At 36.4% G+C, this 19071-nt stretch overlaps 4 protein-coding genes across 4 annotated transcripts in view; 1 reads left to right on the top strand and 3 right to left on the bottom strand.

Moving 5' to 3' along the window:
- Window positions 1-4795, bottom strand: part of LOC128015943 (adenosylhomocysteinase B) — a 43389-nt gene extending 38594 nt beyond the window's left edge. The window contains exons 1-3 of the mRNA XM_052600199.1: window positions 4627-4795; window positions 2422-2612; window positions 1286-1361 (exon numbers count right to left, since the gene is read on the bottom strand). Of these exons, the coding sequence (XP_052456159.1) occupies window positions 1286-1361; window positions 2422-2612; window positions 4627-4654 (295 nt within the window). The 5' untranslated portion in view covers window positions 4655-4795. The remainder of the gene's footprint in view (window positions 1-1285; window positions 1362-2421; window positions 2613-4626) is intronic.
- Window positions 4796-6044: 1249 nt separating this feature from the next.
- On the bottom strand, window positions 6045-10755 carry LOC128015942 (charged multivesicular body protein 4b-like). Its single transcript, XM_052600198.1, has 5 exons — window positions 10385-10755; window positions 8824-9001; window positions 8482-8596; window positions 7472-7592; window positions 6045-7319 (listed from the first exon to the last, which is right to left on the bottom strand). The coding sequence occupies exons 1-5, from the start codon at window positions 10566-10568 to the stop codon at window positions 7258-7260; spliced, it is 660 nt and encodes a 219-aa protein (XP_052456158.1). The 5' UTR covers window positions 10569-10755; the 3' UTR covers window positions 6045-7257.
- Window positions 10756-11784: 1029 nt separating this feature from the next.
- On the top strand, window positions 11785-12537 carry LOC128015941 (ATP synthase subunit epsilon-like protein, mitochondrial). Its single transcript, XM_052600197.1, has 3 exons — window positions 11785-11951; window positions 12157-12281; window positions 12403-12537. Exons 1-2 carry the CDS (start codon window positions 11920-11922, stop codon window positions 12278-12280), a joined length of 156 nt encoding a protein of 51 aa, XP_052456157.1. The 5' UTR covers window positions 11785-11919; the 3' UTR covers window position 12281; window positions 12403-12537.
- A 428-nt stretch (window positions 12538-12965) lies between these two features.
- On the bottom strand, window positions 12966-17160 carry LOC128015940 (tubulin beta chain). The gene is made up of 4 exons (XM_052600196.1): window positions 16945-17160; window positions 16114-16222; window positions 15419-15529; window positions 12966-15180 (listed from the first exon to the last, which is right to left on the bottom strand). Exons 1-4 carry the CDS (start codon window positions 17110-17112, stop codon window positions 14048-14050), a joined length of 1521 nt encoding a protein of 506 aa, XP_052456156.1. The 5' UTR covers window positions 17113-17160; the 3' UTR covers window positions 12966-14047.
- Window positions 17161-19071: the final 1911 nt, after the last annotated feature.

The following is a 19071-nucleotide window of genomic DNA, read 5'->3' as shown; positions in this document are numbered from 1 at the left end:
CATGTTTTAAAATAGATATTTATCCTTTTATTCAAAATTAAGTAATAGGAAAATATTTATATTACAAAAGTTTTAGATTTCAAATAAATGCTGTTCTTTTATCAAATTTATTCTAAGCATCCAGCATATTTTTATTTTTTTTATTATAAAATTAAATACATTTCCAACACTGACAATATGACAAGAATAAGATAAGAAATGTTTCTTGAGCAGCAAATCAGCATATCAGAATGATTTCTGAAGGATCATGTGACACTGAAGAGACTGGAGTAATGAAGCTGAAAATTCAGCTTTGCATCAGTAATAAATTACATTACAATAAAAAATATTTTAAATTTTAATATTGTTTTCACTCCATTTTTTATTTAATATATACAGCTTTGGTGAGCATTAGAGACGTAAAAAAAAAAAAAAAAAAAATCTTACTGACCCCAAACCTACAGTAGTGCATGTTATTCATACTATGGTCACTGAGATATCAGATATTACTGTGCTGTTATATTTTCACTTATCAAAATAAGTCTGCATTAACTCTAATTCAAATTTATAAGCTACATCTGGAATTTAGTTAGTTAGTGAGCAGAATTTTAATGCATCATAGTCTTGCTCCCGAAACACAAAAGCAATTAAAACTGTCTGTCACCCTTAATAATGCCGCTTACTAAAATAAGTTCTTAGGCAGCACAGCATTTAGGCTCATCCTTTGTAGAGAAGGAAATCTCATAATGCACTCAGATCAGTGAAAAACAAATCCATCCAAGACAGCAGACAAAGAGAGAGACATGCAATTATAAATTGATTTAGAATTCATAAAAGTATTGATAAACAACTGAATCAAACTAAAAACAGATCTAATGAATGTGTTGTTATATTATGTGTACCGGTATGTTTATTGGAGTGTTGAAGTTGCAGCCTAAGAAGAGACTTAACATAAGCAATGTGCAAGTGAAACCAGAAAAGAAAAGCACAAGCTAAAAATCTGTTTTTTGTTGGTAGACAAATGTTTTTGCAATCTTTTATAAAAGGTTTAACATTTTTACCACTAAAAATAATTTAGCTTGTATCCCTAAAACTGTTTGGGAAAAGCTGATAAAGTTATCTTTGCCTGCACTCTCTTGCATGTGAGTCCTTCAGAAATCGAAAGATTAACCCCATTTGTGCTGATTCTAGGTTTACACAGCATGGAGCACTCAGAGCTCTCCTTATCTAGATTTGATTACGCAGCTTTAGAGCAAACAGTGGACAGGATCACAGCAGTCTAGCACATCGACACAGCAGCGGTTACCTGGAACGCCAGATTTAGCAATGGCCGCCGCGGCGTGATCCTGCGTAGAGAAGATGTTACAGCTGGACCACTGGACCTGGAGAAGGAATGAGATCATGTAATATATACAGACTTCATTCATTAGTTTCATAACCTTTTGGATCAGATATGGCCTTGGGCTGGGAAATTCCAGTTTGGCAGAGGAAATGGGGGATAAGAAGGCGATGCATTTGAGTCAGACTGCAAGGTTAGCCATCTAGTACTAGGAAAAATATGTGAAAAATGGTACTCTCCCTTTCCAAACAAAGTACTGTGGCAATACCCTGATAAAAGAATGGAATAATGTGACAATAATATGAAACATTATATTTATATTTCAAAGAAAACCGTGGGCATACAGGGTCAGTAAGATTTTTTTAAATGCTTTTGGAAGAATCTTGAATGCTGCTCACCAAGACATAGTAAATATTGCGAAATATGAATACAATTTAAAATAACTGTTTCCTATTGTAATCTACTTAAAAATGTAATTTATTCTTGTGATCAAAGCTGAGTTTTCAGCATCATTACTCCGGTCTTCAGTGTCACATGGTCCTTCAGAAATCATTCTAATATACTGATTTGCTGATCAAGGAACATTTCTTATGATTACCAAGCATGACCTTTTTTTATCTTTAATGATTAGAAAAAAAAAAAAAAAAAAAATGCATTTATTTGAAATATAAACATTGACTTTACTATCCCTTGATCGATTTAATGCATCCTTGCAGAGTAAAAATGTTCATCTATTTCAAAAACAAACCAAAAAACTACTGACCCAGAAAACTATACAGCAATACAAAATTATTTTTTGTTACTGAAACCAACAAGCAGCAAAGTAGTACTGCAAGTTCAGTAATTGTTGTATTTGAAACATTAAACCCTACTTTTAATGTTTTTAAATTAATATTTAGATAAAAGTAAAATTCAGTTTTTGTACACTCAAAAGAAGGGTTTTAAAGCAGCTATTGAGAATTTGATGATATCTTAAAGAATGCTAATGCAGTTCTTCTCCATACTGAGACAATTCATAATCTATTAACATCAAACCTGGTGTATAATCCTATTTTTTAAAGAATGCTTTTTTTTTTTAAATGGTTTGACATTTGCATCCTCACCTCAGCTCCGAGGGCAGTCAGGGTCTCAATGAGCACAGCGGTCTGTAGAGTCATGTGCAGGCAGCCTGCGATGCGAGCGCCTTTCAGGGGTTTGGTCTTGCCGTAGAGCTCCCTCATCTTCATCAGACCCGGCATCTCATTCTCGGCTATGTCGATGGCTTTACGTCCCCACTCAGCCAGGCTGATGTCAGCTGGACAGGGAGAAAATTACAACAGATTATGCATAAAACAAAAGCTAAATTCAGCAAACGGAAAGAATGATTAAATTAAATAGTCAAACTAGTACAGAACATCTAAACTTTTGCTTAAGCATTTGAGAGCACAGTTAAATAATAACTACAAGTTCCAAGAAGCATACATGTCCATTATAACATTCAAGTTAAAGCAGACTGTGAAGTGTCAGTCGCATTTTTGGACATCTAAAATAGGAATTCAACAGATGACACCTAAAACTACATACCGAACATGTCTTGAACTGTTTGAGGAGACGGTGCTGGGTTTCATATGCACACTTAGCAACCCAAAAGATATTCACTTCTATATATAATATATATATATATATATATATATATATATATATATATATATATATATATATATATATATATATATATATATATATATATATATATATATATATATAATTAAACACCAGGAATATTACAACTGCAGACATGGAGGAAAACACATGTACCATAATATTCAGTAGCCAAACAAATATGTAATTACAAAATAAAATGGTATTTGATCCGAAAATTATTTTTTTCCATTTACATATCTGACAGCAACCACTAACCTACAACAAGATCAGGGCAACAACTCAGTTTTTGTTTAGTTTAACATGAAGATTCTGTTTTAACAAAGTGAATTTCCAACTTCCATGACTTAAATGTTACGAATTCCTATAATTTTCCTACTATTGTTACTTCCAGGTTTTCCAATGAGCATGGAAATCTTGTAATATGGCTTCAGAATGGGCTATTAATAAATGTTTGTGCACATTGACATTTCATTCACTGATTTTGAAGAAGTGAACTCTGATCTAGGGAGCAAAGTCCACCTGGATTTACTATTGAATTACTTGTGACTTATCTGCACTGAGAACAACAGAAGTCTGCTGAAAAACAATAACAGATGCCAAGTCTGGTCACCATAACAGTGCTGACGTGTGACTAAAGTGAAGATATGACTGAACATAGTGTGTGTTTAATTTGTTTTAACTCAAAGTACACATTTTAAGCGCATAACGCTGGTTTTTGGTCAAGCACGAGCAGAAGGAACCGTTTTTTGAGCTGGACCTTTTCAATGAATCGATTGAACCGATTCACAAAACCATTTGGAGTGAACCGAGGGTTTTACTATGAACTGTAAATATGTTTACGACGTTTAGTAGCATGCGGACAAAACATATCTAGTTTTAATAAAAAGTAAACAGTGCAAATACGTTTAATCAGTAACGCTAGATAAATTAATTCACATAAATAAATCACATGTAGGCTCTTAATGATTATGTTCTGACTGAGATACATAAAACAGTTATTAATAAAACATGACTAGAAAAAACTTTTTAAACAGCAATATTTCCAACATGTCTTTATTTGAACGTTGTAAAGTGTCCGGGTCCTCGTGCTGAGCCGTTTTATGAAACAAACGAACTGTTCAAAAGAACCAGATTTGCAAAAATGAATGACTATGATCAACGAGAAGTGGCGGCTCGTTCGACCACTGCATTATGGGAAATGTAGTCCAGTAGTGGAGGATCTCTCATACTAAGGAGATTCTACAGTGCACGCAAAAAACTACAACTTCCAAACTTTCTTCTTCACGTCTCGCCAATGGAACCACGCTAGCTTGTTTGACAGGTGTTAGATATAAAATCATATATACTACTTTGTGAGAACCTTAAAATGGCTGTATTAGTACACTAAACATATTAAGTGCCTAAACTGTGACTTTATGGGGAAGGTTTGCAATAGTACGTAATAGTAATAGTACGTAGCGTTGACAATAACGCCTCCACTGCCATGTGATGCAGAAGCAGAGCAACTGAAGATCTGCAACAACCCATGCCTGGTCAAAAATACAACCCAACACCCTTTTGCAGATAATCTGAAAGTTTATAGAGAATATACTGAAGATATTATTATAAATAAAGAGTGGAATTAGCTTATTAGCATTGGCGGTAAAAAATAAACTTATACTAACCAACTTTGAATGGAAGCTTCTCTGACATTTTGATGTGTTCTCGTTAGGTAAGCCTGATATGGGGTGGTCTTGAGCCCTGCTGTGGACCCGGAGAGTGCAGAAGGAGCTAATTTCTTGTGTGAACTTGAATATAAGCGTGTACAACCCGGCTGTTGTAATATTCATGAGATGACGCCATCTCTCGTTTCTTATTGGCCGAAATGTGCCCCGCCTTCTCGCTCTAAATGAACCATCATGGGCGTGTTCATATGGTCCTTCGATAGCCAATGAGAATCCATGATGGTTAAAGGCGTGTAATATAATCTATTAACATAATGTGAAGACCTCGATTTATATACCAGTGGGCTACAAGTTTAAACTTGCTTTTGTGCTTTACTGATATTTAACATCTTAATGACGGATCTGAGCTTGTGGGAAGAAAGGTGCTTTTTTGTAATAAATAAACAAATATTTCGATTTAAAACGGAATATGTTGACAAAACCAATTTGTGTTGCTTTCCATTAGAAACAAAGCAATGTAGAAAAAGGAAATTATTTTTTTCTTAGTAAAATCCCTATAAATTAGAGTCATTATGAACAGTATCAGTTGAACTGGGGTTATCTTGGGACACTTGGACAACACTAGGGCTGTATAAAGTCCATTCAATATGTCCAGAAAATATGCCCTTTATGCGAAAACTCTTATGAAATTAAACCTGAAAGACTTAAGATTTACATATCATTGACAGACTTACTAAACAGCCTGTCAATCATGAAATTATTCATGTTTTAGTGGACAATATAAGGTCAGAATCATGCAACTGACTTAAATGTTGAGGTAGATTATTACTTAAACTAAGTTTGGGGTAAGTAATATTTTTTTATTGAAAGTCTCATGATCACAAACAGTACATTTATTTGTTCAGAAATACAGTAATATTGTGAAATACCATTGAAAAAAACATATATTTAAAATAACTATTTTTATTTTAATATTTAAAAATGTAATTTATTCCTTTGATACAAAGCTGAATTTTCAGCATCATAACTCCAGTCTTCAGTGTCACATGATCCTCCAAAAATCACACTAATAATTATGCTGATTTGCTGCTCAAGAAACATTTCTGATTATTATCCATTTTGAAGACAGTCTAGCTGCTTAATATTTTTTATGGAAACTGAGATAAATTTTTTTAGGATAAAAAACTAAAATCTTAGTGACTCACATCTTTGAATGGTTATGTATAAGTATTCACTTCTCAGGTAAGTTCTTATTGTGCTGAAGCCTGATTTTGATTCATGTACGAGGACCACAAGAAACTCAGTCAAAATATTTTAATATCAATAATAATAATGATGCTTTGAAGCACATAAATTAAATATATAAGGCAAATAATGAAAAGAAACATCTAATGGGCAAAAAAAAATCCAGAGAGGTGTTAATTTGGCAGAACTTTAATGTAGGTGTAAGGTTGAAAGGCAGAGAAGGACAACGTAAATAAATGTCAAAAAGACAAACAAACAATAAACAATGTGAATGAAATGTTCCGAGCCTGATAAATAAACATAGTTATGTGTTTAGTGTTAAGTGTTTCTCTAACATCTCAATATTCAATACTCAAATGTTTTATAGACTCTCAGGAGAGGAAAATGAATAAAACCAGAGCCTCATAATAGTGCACTCGGTAAAATAAAGCACGATATGAATGGTATATGTGCAGTCTGTCATCGTACAAATCTTTCTGAATGCATTCGCACCTCAAAAATAAGACAACAGTGGGTGATCTACAACAAACCTTGTCGTTTTTTCCCCTAATACAACACTCAGTTTAAGAAACCACTTCTAGTGTAAAGATATCTTAGAATCATGAGCCAGTATTTCTGTAATATCTCAAATACAGCACATGTTTCTTGAGTGAAGAGACCTATTCCATATAGGAATCCCATGCTGTCAGGAGACTGTAAACCGACATGCCATTAAAGAGTGAAGCAATGTACAGTAAAAGCTTTATAGCTGCAGCAGCACTCAAATCTTCATGCCCACCTCAGTCCTGAAAAGGGGAACAAGTTTTGTACTCAAAGCCTAAGTGCTGATCTAGGACGTCCCGTGGGCACTACGGATATTGTACGTGGGAAGCACCTGCACTGAAATGCTTGAAGCACGGAATCAAACTTGTGAACAAATGAATTCGTAATATATAAGCTACCACATGTTCTCTCCAAAAAACATGACAGATCGTTACAGACACTTTCCCCTGCGTGCAAAGGGTTTCTGGTTTCTCGGACCAAGCCGAGGATTCCTTGTGATGAAGTTTGAAAATATATGACTACTTATACAGGCAATGGAGTGCCGAACACACAAACACTGATCTACAACAAGCCTTTTTCATGTCTGGACAGTCCAGAGATGAGGAGAAATGAGGCAAAAGCTCAAACTTGCTTAGATGAGTGTGCTGACAGTAAGCCTGGCGGAGATTTATAAGCTTTTTTGAGCAGCTGCATTAATGTTTTCATTTTCGTCTTGCGTGTGTGTTTATATATTAACCTATTTTAGACACAAAGACATCATACTGTAACATACTGAAGAGTCCTTCCAGGTCCTTTAGTAACAGGTATCTTGCCTTGTATAGTGTGTATGGGTTTCGGGGAGCATTAATTGGCAGCCCACGCCTCTAGATCTTTCATGTCATCCTCATCCTCTTCTTTCTTCTTTGCTGCAATTAATAAAGACATTCAAGAATTGCATTTCATACAAGGCAATTATAATCACATTTGCAGGAGTCTGAAAGAGTATGTTTCCAAACACTCTGTCTGTGTGTGTGTGTGTGTGTGTGTGTGTCTGTGTGTGTGTGTGTGTGTTTAGTACCTGGTCTGGCAGGTAAGGATGTAGAGGGCACGTTTGGCAGTGGTACATTGTCTGTGATCTTCAGTAGGTTCTTATCCAACTCTTCCTGCTCCAGCTCCTCAAGTTCAGCTAACAGCTCATCCTGAAACAACACAACATCTGTTTATACCCAGTATTAACATGCATCTCAAATGTGATCACTTGTGATTGGATTTTAGAGAATGTACATCAGTTAATACATTACCACTCAAAGGTTTGGGATGAATAATAATAATGCTATATAATATTTAATTCAATTCAATTCAATTCAAAGCAATAATACTAATCTATAATAATATTTTGCATTAAGGATGCATTAAATTGATCAAAAGTGACAATAAAGACATATATAAGATAAGATAATATATATATATATATAAGACATTATAGGGTTGTGAAAGCTTTGTATTTCAAATAATCTGAACTTTCTATTAAATAATCCTAAAAATATGGAACATGGTGTTCAATGTTAATCAGCACAACTGTTTTGAACACTGATAATAAGACATTCTTCTTGAGCAGCAAATCAGCATATCAGAATGATTTCTGAAGGATCATGTGACACAGTATAATGGAAAATTCAGCTTTTACATCATAGAAAGAAATGCATCAGAAAAACATCTTAAAATACCAGAAATTGTAACAATATTTCACAATATTATTGTAAAAAAATTGATTTTGGGGACATTTTTCCTCAAATTAAGCTGCACATAACAGGTATAAAATGTCTCTTTGGCACAAATATTTGGTGTTTAATCATTTGATGTTGTATGAGCATTTATAACACAAATGCAAGTGATGTTTTGCCTTCCCGAGCACCTCACAAATGCACCTTACCCCATTTATTCAGTGCTGTCCACCTGTTATGGTTCACCCGAGGCAGATGTTAACAACGGGTGCACAACACCTTTGTGAAAGCACATGGAAATCTCCCAAAAACTCAGCAGATGTGGCTTCATCATGACTGCGGAGTTTGCTTCTTTTAATCTTACCTCATCAAATTCCTCCCCAAACACAACAGGCTTTGAGATTGCGTCTGTAATTTCTCGAGAAATCTCCTGCTGTTCTGTAATGTCCTGCATAAGTTCGTCCACTTTGTCAATGTCCCTGAAAGTACACAGCAGGATACAGAACCATAACTTAATGATACCCTGCAAATATATTAACCTGTAATTTAGATATATTCCATGTCAAAAGTACCATAGAGAATTCTAATCGCCTGCACCGGTAAACTAAACTTGTTTATGATCTCATAAACCCAAAACCTTACTGCAGTGAGGCTGACAGAGACAAAAAGGGAAGAAAACACTGATAATAGAAGAGACGCTCCTCACATGTTGTCATGGGCAGCTTTCATGGCCTTGGCAGCGAAGCCCATATTCTTGATGATCTCGGTGTTGGTGTGAGCGTTCTCTAGCGCCTCCCGTTGGAACTCGATGGTAGAAAGGGTGCCATCAATCTGAGTTAACTGCTTCTCGTAGCGCTTCTTACGCTTTAGTGCCTGCAATGCAGCTATTACAAACAGAATGAAAGCTGAGTGTGATTAAAGTGCAAAATAAAAGAATTCTGGAACACTCTAGAAAAGTATTGCATACCATTAAGTGTGGATTTGTTTAAAAGAGTTAAAGAGAACATGATGTGATCATGGGTCAGTTGATTTAAGATTTAGCTCAGTAAGCATCATGCACTCTCAATCCTCTGCTGTTACCCAGTAATGCAGTACTGTCAAGGTGATTTGATAAGAAAGTGTTTCATGGAAAATAAATACAGTGAAGGAAAGATGGAAAGCCCACAGCGTAAGAATCTCAAAACTAAATTTCAATTATGAGGTCTCTGATCCACAACAGATTTGATTATGGTTTTGCTTTAAATAAAGTAAAGTCTACTACTGGAAATATTTATCAGAGAAGCAGAGATGTAGAGTTAGGGACTCCTAAATGAAGCACACTCACCAAACTTTATCAGGTAAGTGAGCTGTGTAAAAAAAAAAAAGAAAAAAAAAAAAGAGGAGATTGCCAAATTATGTATTATTGCCAAATGATGTATTATTGACAAGTACATCAGTACAGACTTGATTTTCTTATAAAGTGTAGATCCTACAAAGCTTGTCAAGAATATAACCAGGACAACAACAAAAAAGACACCAAGTCAGTAAAGCCCATTTTAGAACCATTATGATGTGACTTTTTTTCTCATAACTAATAAAAAGTATTATTTTTATGTTTATATTAGCAGAATTATTATCTTTAATTGACACTAAAACCATCAAAAATATCAAATAAAGAAGAAAACAACAATATAAACAAAAAACACACATTTTTACATTTTCTTATTTATTTATTTATTTTTATGTTTAAAATCACTGTTACAGAAGGTAATTCATGAGGGTTTTTAAGTTATTCTTGACTTGAATATGTACAATTTTACTAAAATTACTGAAAGATGAAAGGGCAATAAAAAAGGTACATTTATCACATAGACTATGGATACATCTACTAAAGGCTGCTTTTGCCAGATTTTGTTATTTCCTTTATTTTGTTCCCTGAATCAGTCAACAACATTTTTGAGTGTGTCATCACCATGGATACCGCGGAAGGTCAAAGGTGAACTGATGGAGAGCTACAACACGTATCAGTTTATTCCAAACAATCTAAAAGATTGTAACAAGGTGCAAAGCAACTTTTCGTTCTAAAAACCCATATCATTTAATATCTCGTGTTTGAATGACTTCTCTTCCCGAGCTTGTGTTTAGTAAAAGTCTTACTCTTGTTAATTATATTACTTCAGTTACAATATTCTCTTTAAATAATTCCTATGTATTATAGGGAACACAAATAAATAAAGATAAACTAACGAAAAGCTGTAACAAGCACAGTGCCAGAGAAGTCAGCTCACCTCTTTTGTTCTTCGTGCCGTTTCTCTTGGCAGTCACAAGCTCCTGGTCGATCTTCTTCTCCAGGAATTCTTGCTTCTTGGTCAACATTTCTTCAGTTTCTCGCAGTCGCTGAATCGCCTCTTGGGGGTTTGGAGATTTACCTCCTTTTCCACTGCTACCAAACAACTTCCCAAACAAAGACATCTCGGCCTCGGGACGACAGAGAATAGTTATCCTGGATTGATTTGTGGATTATTAGTCTAGAACAGTCACCTCGGTGTGGCTTCTATCAGTCACTGTCCCAACAGGCTTGTTGTTGTTTTCTCCTCTTCCTCCTCTCTAACCCAGGCCGCGTGACATCAACAATTCACATGAACGTGACTCACGTCATGACGCATCGAACGTTGCCGCTCCGTAGTGACTTTTATATGTTTTATTGCAAAAATATAATACTATACAAAAGAGACTAATAATGAAGAACAGAGAATATAGAACACATGTGGGAATATGAAGAGAAAGAGAGAGAAATAGAGGGAAAATATCAAAATGTACTTAAAAACCGTTCTTTAACACGAGATGTAATTTTTGAAGTGTATTTTTGAAGTGATGATAATAATAAATGTAGATCAGAAGCAAGTATTTTGCAGCTGGGGTTAAATGTAAGGTATCTAACTTTGTGGATTTGCTATTTACCCATCATACGAATACAGTTTAAGACTCCGTGGTGATTACAAATAGGTGCTGGTATATTGTAAGAAAAATATTATATTATATAATTATTAATATTACCAGGGGGTTCCATATACATACATTAATTTGGACTAATTGTAAAAAAAAATTATACTTGATTTAAAACAATAATCCAATTAATATAAATGTAAAATAGCAATTGTAGCAAGTATTATCAAAAGACTATAAAGGGACTTTGGTATTATTATTATTACTACTAGTAGTAGTATGGGTAGGTCATACGTGTAAATCTTATCTTTTCGAATTGCAAACGAATTGCAAATAAACCATCCGTCATTTCGGGCATTTCTACAAAATAAAAGAACCTTCCAATATAATAAAGACATATTTGTATTTATGTAAATATATAATCACAATTTATTTATGTATATCACACAATGAATAACATTGTTTGAAATCAATACATGAAAATATAATCCTTATTATATAATCTAAAAAATGTAACCTTACATATATAATAGGTTCTTAACAACTCTGTTATAGAGAAATAATTTTTTTTCCCCCAAATCATGTTTAAATGCCACAAAAACACAAATCTGCATTTGTGTAAATAAAACTTATTAAAATACAAATATTCCTGCACAAAAACAAAATCATGGTTATGGTAATGTACGTTTTGTTCTATTAAATTGCAGTGATTGGTTCAATTACAGGAGACAATTTAATGAGTGGCATGTTTGCCAGCCAATCAGGCTATACGCTAGCCTATGACGTATTTCCGGCGAACGAAAAGGCCTCGCTCACGTCCTTGATCAGCGCGAACCACAGCATCTGACGGACGCAAGACACTCTTTTGCGCGGAAAAATGGTGGCTTACTGGAGACAAGCGGGTCTGAGGTAACAGAATGACAATTAATATCTTAAAAAGTTGTGTAATTTTTATTTTAAGTGCTGAACTCTTTGTAATCTGTGCGCTATGAATGTGCAGTACGGTTTGGCCTAGCTCTTTAGAGCTATGAATTTGAAATAGCGTCAAGTTGAATTTGACAGTGGAGCAAATTTGAGTTCGTCAGTAACGTAATATTTCTCTTTTTCATTTCAGTTACATCAGGTACTCTGCTATCTGCGCCAGGGTCGTGCGGGCAGCACTGAAGCCACAGCTGAAAACTGAGGCGATTAAAAACGCAGAATCCAGTGTGAAGGTCACTAAAGTGAAGACTGTATAATGTGAGTAAACATTTCAGCTGTTTATCAGAACTGTGCTGCACTACATGATCCCTTAACCTATTTTTTCCCCCTAGATCTATGTTGTTAAATTGATTGACTGTCTTTTCTGCTTCTTTTGTAGGATCTGTAATTACACACTTCAATCCCCACTTCTCCACATACACTCTGTCGGATTTACAACAATACCTGCAGTTATGATTGAATGAAAATAGCTGTATTCTTTTGATAATAAATTATGAAGAGTCTCAAACTAAAACAGCCTCCCCTTGGTGTATTCTTAATCCAAAGATTTTTCTGTTTAGCAGGAGTTGGATTATGGTGTACTGTTAATCTATCAGGTTTTACATCTAAGTAGTATCGGTAGTGTCTGGTTTTAGAGACTAATCAAAAGAGACACTAAAACTGCCACCAGTTTACAGTCCATTAGTTCTTTAAAAAATAAGTAGATGTTGCATTTAGTGTGATCTCAGCGTACGATGTGGGCAAATTTGGCTTTTCAATATTTACAGTGGTTTTTGTATATAATTAATATTTCTCAGGCTCTGCAAGGAAGGAGGTGTATATCAGGTTTAACTATTTAGAGATGTTAACTATTATTTTACATGAACTAAACAGCATGATTTTCAGAGATTTATTTTATTTAGATATATACAGCAAATTAATAGGTAAGTCTGTGTTGCTAACTGATATCCAAAACATTTTATTTTAATACATTTCGCAAGAAAACTGATGGGTGAATGACAAATGACAATGAAATGGTAAAGGCATGAAAGTTTTTAGCATTATAAATACTCAAGTACAATGCAGATACATCACATATTCTGAAACAGTTGCAGTTTATATTTATAAAATCATTTTGTATCATGCTTTTAAAGGATAAGCAAAATAATAAACAACAAAAATGTAGCATTTTTTAAAATACTGACAACAAATAATGACAGAAGAATTTAAGCCTCTACATCGCACTATAACACCACACAAAAGAAAAAAAGTTTTGACAATCTGTTTTTCCATATATATTTTTCTCAAGATATCTAGATTTTCATTGTTACAGAACATACGGAAATTGTTGTATTCTCCAGTGATGTTACTCACATCAGTATAGATTTATTTTTTTCATATTGTTATACAAAAATAAGCTCTGCAACAAACTACACACTACTGTTCAAAAGACTGGGTTCAGTGAGATTCGTCCTTAAAATAATGAATACTTTTACTTGATGAGGATGCATTAAATTGATCAAATGTAACATTTATAATGTTACAAAAGATTTTTTTGAATCCTTTCTATTCATCAAATAATCCTGAGAAACTTTCTTTAACATTGCCATTATTAAGAAATGATTTTCCAAATTGTCCATATTTTATAATATTCACAATATTACTGCTTTACTGTATTTTTATTAAATAAATGCAGCCTTGGTAAGACTTTCAAAAACATATCAACCCAACCTTTTGAAAATATATAGCAAAGATAAGAAAATTATATATTAAATGTGTGTAATTCATAATCCTGGAGGACAGAAAAATTTCAATGAACAGTGGTTCCAAACAGTGTTTCAACACTTAAGGCACATTGTCATTGAATTTCAAAAATACAAAAAAAGTTTTTATTCAAAAAGCACACCTTTCAAGCCAAGCATTACGCAATGTAATTCATATATAAATTTTAACTGCATCTTAAGTGTCTAAATACTTTTTGGGGTCACTGAATGACTCTTTACACAATCAGATCCACTCTTGTCATATTCGCTAAAGCCCATCCGTCATTCACTAACGGACGTTTCAGTGACCGCCTCAGTCTTAATCTCCACTTGAGTGCTCGGTGCTGTTGATGACAGACCCTCCTCTTCTGTCACTTCATCTTCTGCATCGTCATCCATATCAGCGGTGGCATCCTGATACTGCTGGTACTCTGAAACCAAATCATTCATGTTGCTCTCGGCCTCGGAGAACTCCAGCTCATCCATGCCCTCCCCCGTGTACCAATGCAGGAAGGCCTTGCGTCGAAACATGAGCGCGAACTGCTCTCCTATGCGCTTGAATATCTCCTGGATGGCGGTGTTGTTTCCGATGAAGGTGGAGGACATTTTGAGGCCTCGTGGTGGGATGTCACAAACAGCCACTTTGACGTTGTGAGGGATCCAGTCTACGAAGTAATTGCTGTTCTTCTGTTGAACGGAGAGCATCTGCTCATCGACCTCTTTAGTGGACATGCGACCACGGAAGATGCCAGCGACTGTCAGATAGCGACCTCGATGTGGGTCGCACGCGGTCATCATATTTCGGGCGTCGAACATCTGCTGGGTGAGCTCGGGCACTGTTACGGCGCGGTATTGTAGGTTACCGCGTGCAGTGAGAGGAGCGAACCCAGTCATGAAGAAATGGAGACGTGGGAAGGGCACCATATTGACGGCCAGCTTCCGAAGGTCAGCATTCAGTTGACCTGGGAAGCGAAGGGAGGTCGTGACCCCACTCATGGTGAGGGATACAAGGTGGTTGAGATCTCCGTAAGTTGGCGTTTTGAGCTTAAGAGTGCGAAAGCAGATATCGTACAGCGCTTCGTTATCAATACAAAATGTCTCATCTGTATTCTCAATCAGTTGGTGGATTGATAGGGTCGCGTTATACGGCTCGACTACTGTATCGGAGACCTTCGGCGAGGGCATTATGCTGAAACTATTCATGATGCGGTCAGGATACTCTTCTCGGATCTTATTGATAATCAGGGTGCCCATTCCCGAACCAGTGCCACCACCCAGAGAGTGGACGAACTGGAAGCCCTGCATGCAGTCGCAGCTCTCGGCTTCATTACGAACGCGATCCACAACCTGCTCCACGAGTTCTGCGCCCTCAGTATAGTGACCTTTGGCCCAGTTATTGCCAGCTCCAGAATTGCCTTTACATTTACAAAGAGAAAACGACATCAGGAAAGATGAGTGGCATTGTGCATCAACTCTTCTATCAGCCTTTCAGATTTCAGAGTTTGGGTTAATAAGGCCCATTCACACTAAGGATGCAACTATAACTGTAGCTATATCATTGTAATTCTATGACAATAATAGTCCACAAAACAACTACATTGTCAATCCACATGTTGCTTAAAATGTCTTTAATGTAGGTGATTGTTGGCTCACCGTGAATAAAGTTATCCGGTCTGAAGAGCTTTCCTATGGGACTGCCCCTCACGCTGTCCATAGTGCCCGGCTCCAGGTCCACTAACAATGCTCTTGGAACATATTTGCCCTCTGAGAGACAATGAAACACCTCAGTCACTGAGAATTTTGTTTTAAGAAGTTACTGTGTTCCTCGCCTTCAAGACACATTTACCAGATAAAGAAACCTTCAGTTGAGTACTTTGCTCGTAATGTATAATTAACAATAACATGAGTTCTGAACGGATATAGTTGAATTAATAAAAATAAATATATATATATATATATATATAAACATTTACCCAAAATTCAACCCAATATAGAATACAATCTTATACATGTAATATATAATATAAAATAGATATTTATTTATGTGCTAAAAAAAATAAATGCAGAGGGAACTGCAGTGGTTTGTGAGTTGATGAAAAGCTAATAATACAATTAAAGTAAATACAAATAAAATAAATAAATTGGGTTGCATAATATATTTGAATAAATAACTGTATAGTCTGGAATGCCTTTCAATTTTCAGGGCATAGTTTAAGTAAATATTTGTATCCCCTTTGATATCTAAGAGGTTTGGCTGAAAAAAAGTTGAGGAATCCCTACAAAAATTGTAATAGCCCCTGTATGGATTAGAAACAGCAAACATGATTGTAATTTGTTGTTCTGTATACCATGTGCTTCATTGAAGTAAACATTGACCCTCTCCAGCTGAAGGTCCATGTCGCCCTCATACGCTCCTGCTCTGTTAATACCATGTTCATCACTGATCACCTCCCAGAACTGCAAATACATCAAGACATTTTTAGCTTGAATATTATTGACCATATTTTCTCCACGCTACTGCATTGTTGTCTGCTCAGACTGATTTCTTCAGCACTGAATGAATGACCAAAACTGTCATTTTCAACACATAGAACCAGAGGAGGCCTATAATAACTGACTTATCTGTTAAGTTTAAGTGTCTTGCAGTAGTTCTTCCGGATGCCATTCAGTTTTAACCACAATTCTACTGCATCTATCACTCAGAAATGAACAGGACGCTAAGCTCGTCTCCATGATAAAGAAGGCCCACCCCGACTGAGGAGGCTCTGTGCCCCTTATCTTACAGTAGACCACTCTAGGGTGGACACCCTTGACCGCACGTATCATAACTTGAAATATTTATTCAGTTTAAAAACACATATCACACTTCAAATATAGTAGTAAAGAAGTTTTTGCTATTGCTTTTAACTGAAAAAGCACATTACTGCAATGTTTACTACTGATAGAACGCTGTTCCAAATAACACTTAACTATAGTTTGTTAAAAAATAAAAGAAATGCATGGCATAAACAACTTAATAAATGAACTATTAATAAATACTCATAATAAAGAAACGCATGCTCATTTGTCTATTAAGCCTGCATCAGATTCTCCAGTTTGAATCAAGTTGAGGTTAAGATGATCATGTAGCTGCTAATCATAAAAATACACATAAAAACAAAATATTTGGACCAACGCACCTTTGAGCCGATCTGATTCCCACACTGTCCGATCTGTAGATGAACAATCTCACGCATAATGATAGATTTGAGTATGTTGACAGACCAGGAATAGCCTTGACCGTGAGTCTGAGGTGCCCACTGTGTGTGTAATGCCACTGATGACATCACCAAGAGGGAGTCACCCATATGTCACATAACGTACAAGTCAGTGTGACACGGATGATAGCAAGTTAGTAGAACAGACTACTGCATTTCATTGAAAAACAACAATTGTGTTGCAGAGTCAAAGTTTAGCACACTATGAATGACCAAAGTGATGATGTTTATGAAGAATTTAAGGGTTTAAATATTTAAACATAAAAAACCCCCCCAAAAGTCCTATCATCATGAGCCTGGATCAGTCAGCGTCTCTCTGGAATGCATGATAAGACTCTCACAGGCCCTATCTGTCGCAATGCAGTGACACAGACCCACAGAAAGACAGACAGACCACATACTCATTGTCTAAGTGTTTCCTGTAATGAGAGTTAAGCGTTAAGAGTGTTTATAGCCTGCAGTATATGCTGAAGTTGGCAGTTCTTCCTAGTCTGGAATTTCAGCTTGGAGGCCCAGCATTCCTAGCTAACAAAAACATGTTTTTGCTAACTTTCCCATTAAGTTAAAAAAGCTATTTCTGAATTATATAAATAAATAAATAAATATATATATAAATATATATATATATATATATATATATATATATATATATATATATATATAAAAATATAATTCTTTGTTATGCAAATGTTAAGAGAACGTTCCAATTCGCAAACATTATTACAATCCATGGTCGATGTACCTTCGGTGCTAAATATCGGTGCTAAATTTTTGAGAATGTTATTGAAGACCAGATAACATTTAAACGAAAGTTTGCTCATAACATTTGAGAGAACCTTGCTAGAAAGTTGTGTTAGCTGGGTTTCTGCAGATATATATTTTACCGACAGATGTCACTGTTGTGCTCCAAGTAGTTCCCTATCATAGGTCACTTCGATGCTGCGGTGACGTCACCACGTATGGGAACACCTCCGGTGTGACGAATGTCTGAAGCCCTATACCATCCCGCCAATCCTATTGGCCAAATGGCGCATAGCACCACCCTACGCATGCGCACGCATGATATACCTGGGTGCAGCGCGCCATTTCGCTCAGATTTCATTCCTTCAGGAATAGCGAATCTTCTGTGCCCTATCATCTCGCGTTCTCCAGCGATTTTCTTCGAGCAGTGTTAACTCCTCTTTCGCGGACGCGATGAGTCAACGAAAGGTAAGAGCCGTATATGGGTTTATCACAGGGAGGCACTCATGAGAGATTCGTTTGCAGCCTCTCTCATGTTCTCTCTGTGATAGCCTACGGCTATGGTAAAATAAGAAAAGTATCCGCGCTCTGGAGTCTATTTCTTCAGTCGCCTCGCGTCTAACCCCCACCGTTCGCTTCTGCGGTCGCCGAGGCCCCGCACGAGGTGTTGGTTAGGGGCGATATGTGCGGCTTGACTATGAGTACAGTGATGCACTGGAGTTTTCCACTTGCTCGCTCTCCCCTACTCGAGCGCGTTGATCAGAGCAGTTTTGCTTTATACTACGTTGTCTAACCGCAGCTTCTACTCAGAGTAGGCTCTGACCTGCATAAGCGGTTCTCTCCCTCCGAGCGGACAGGAGAAACGCGCTTCCCCTTCCTCAGTGTGCTACATGGCGGACTGCTATTATATAGCGATGCCGTTTGACTACCTCTCTAGCCGAACGGATCGCGCCAAACTCCGCCGCGACCTAGTCTCGTCTAGACGTATCGAGTCGTGTCTATTTCGGCAAATTTTATTCTCTTATTACGGTTCTTACGAGAAGCCTCTCGTTCTTTCCCCACACTCTAACATTGACCGTCTCGCAGCACAAGCACTTCGAGCGTCACTGAACTGAGCTGTTATTTGAGCGCCCCTCAGACACTGCACAATTCAGTCTTCAGAGTTTGAGGGACGGCACAAGAGACTGGCGAATTTGGCCAGTTTTATGACGGCTCACACAGCTGCCGCGTTCTCGCTAGCGGCGTGGCCCTATGTTTATCTTGTTGGATTAAATCCTGCCGTGGACACGCTTCAGGATTATACACAAC

Source organism: Carassius gibelio, chromosome A6 (genome assembly GCF_023724105.1).
Source record: "Carassius gibelio isolate Cgi1373 ecotype wild population from Czech Republic chromosome A6, carGib1.2-hapl.c, whole genome shotgun sequence".
Taxonomy (NCBI): domain Eukaryota; kingdom Metazoa; phylum Chordata; class Actinopteri; order Cypriniformes; family Cyprinidae; genus Carassius; species Carassius gibelio.
This window is presented reverse-complemented; position numbering and strand designations above follow the sequence as displayed.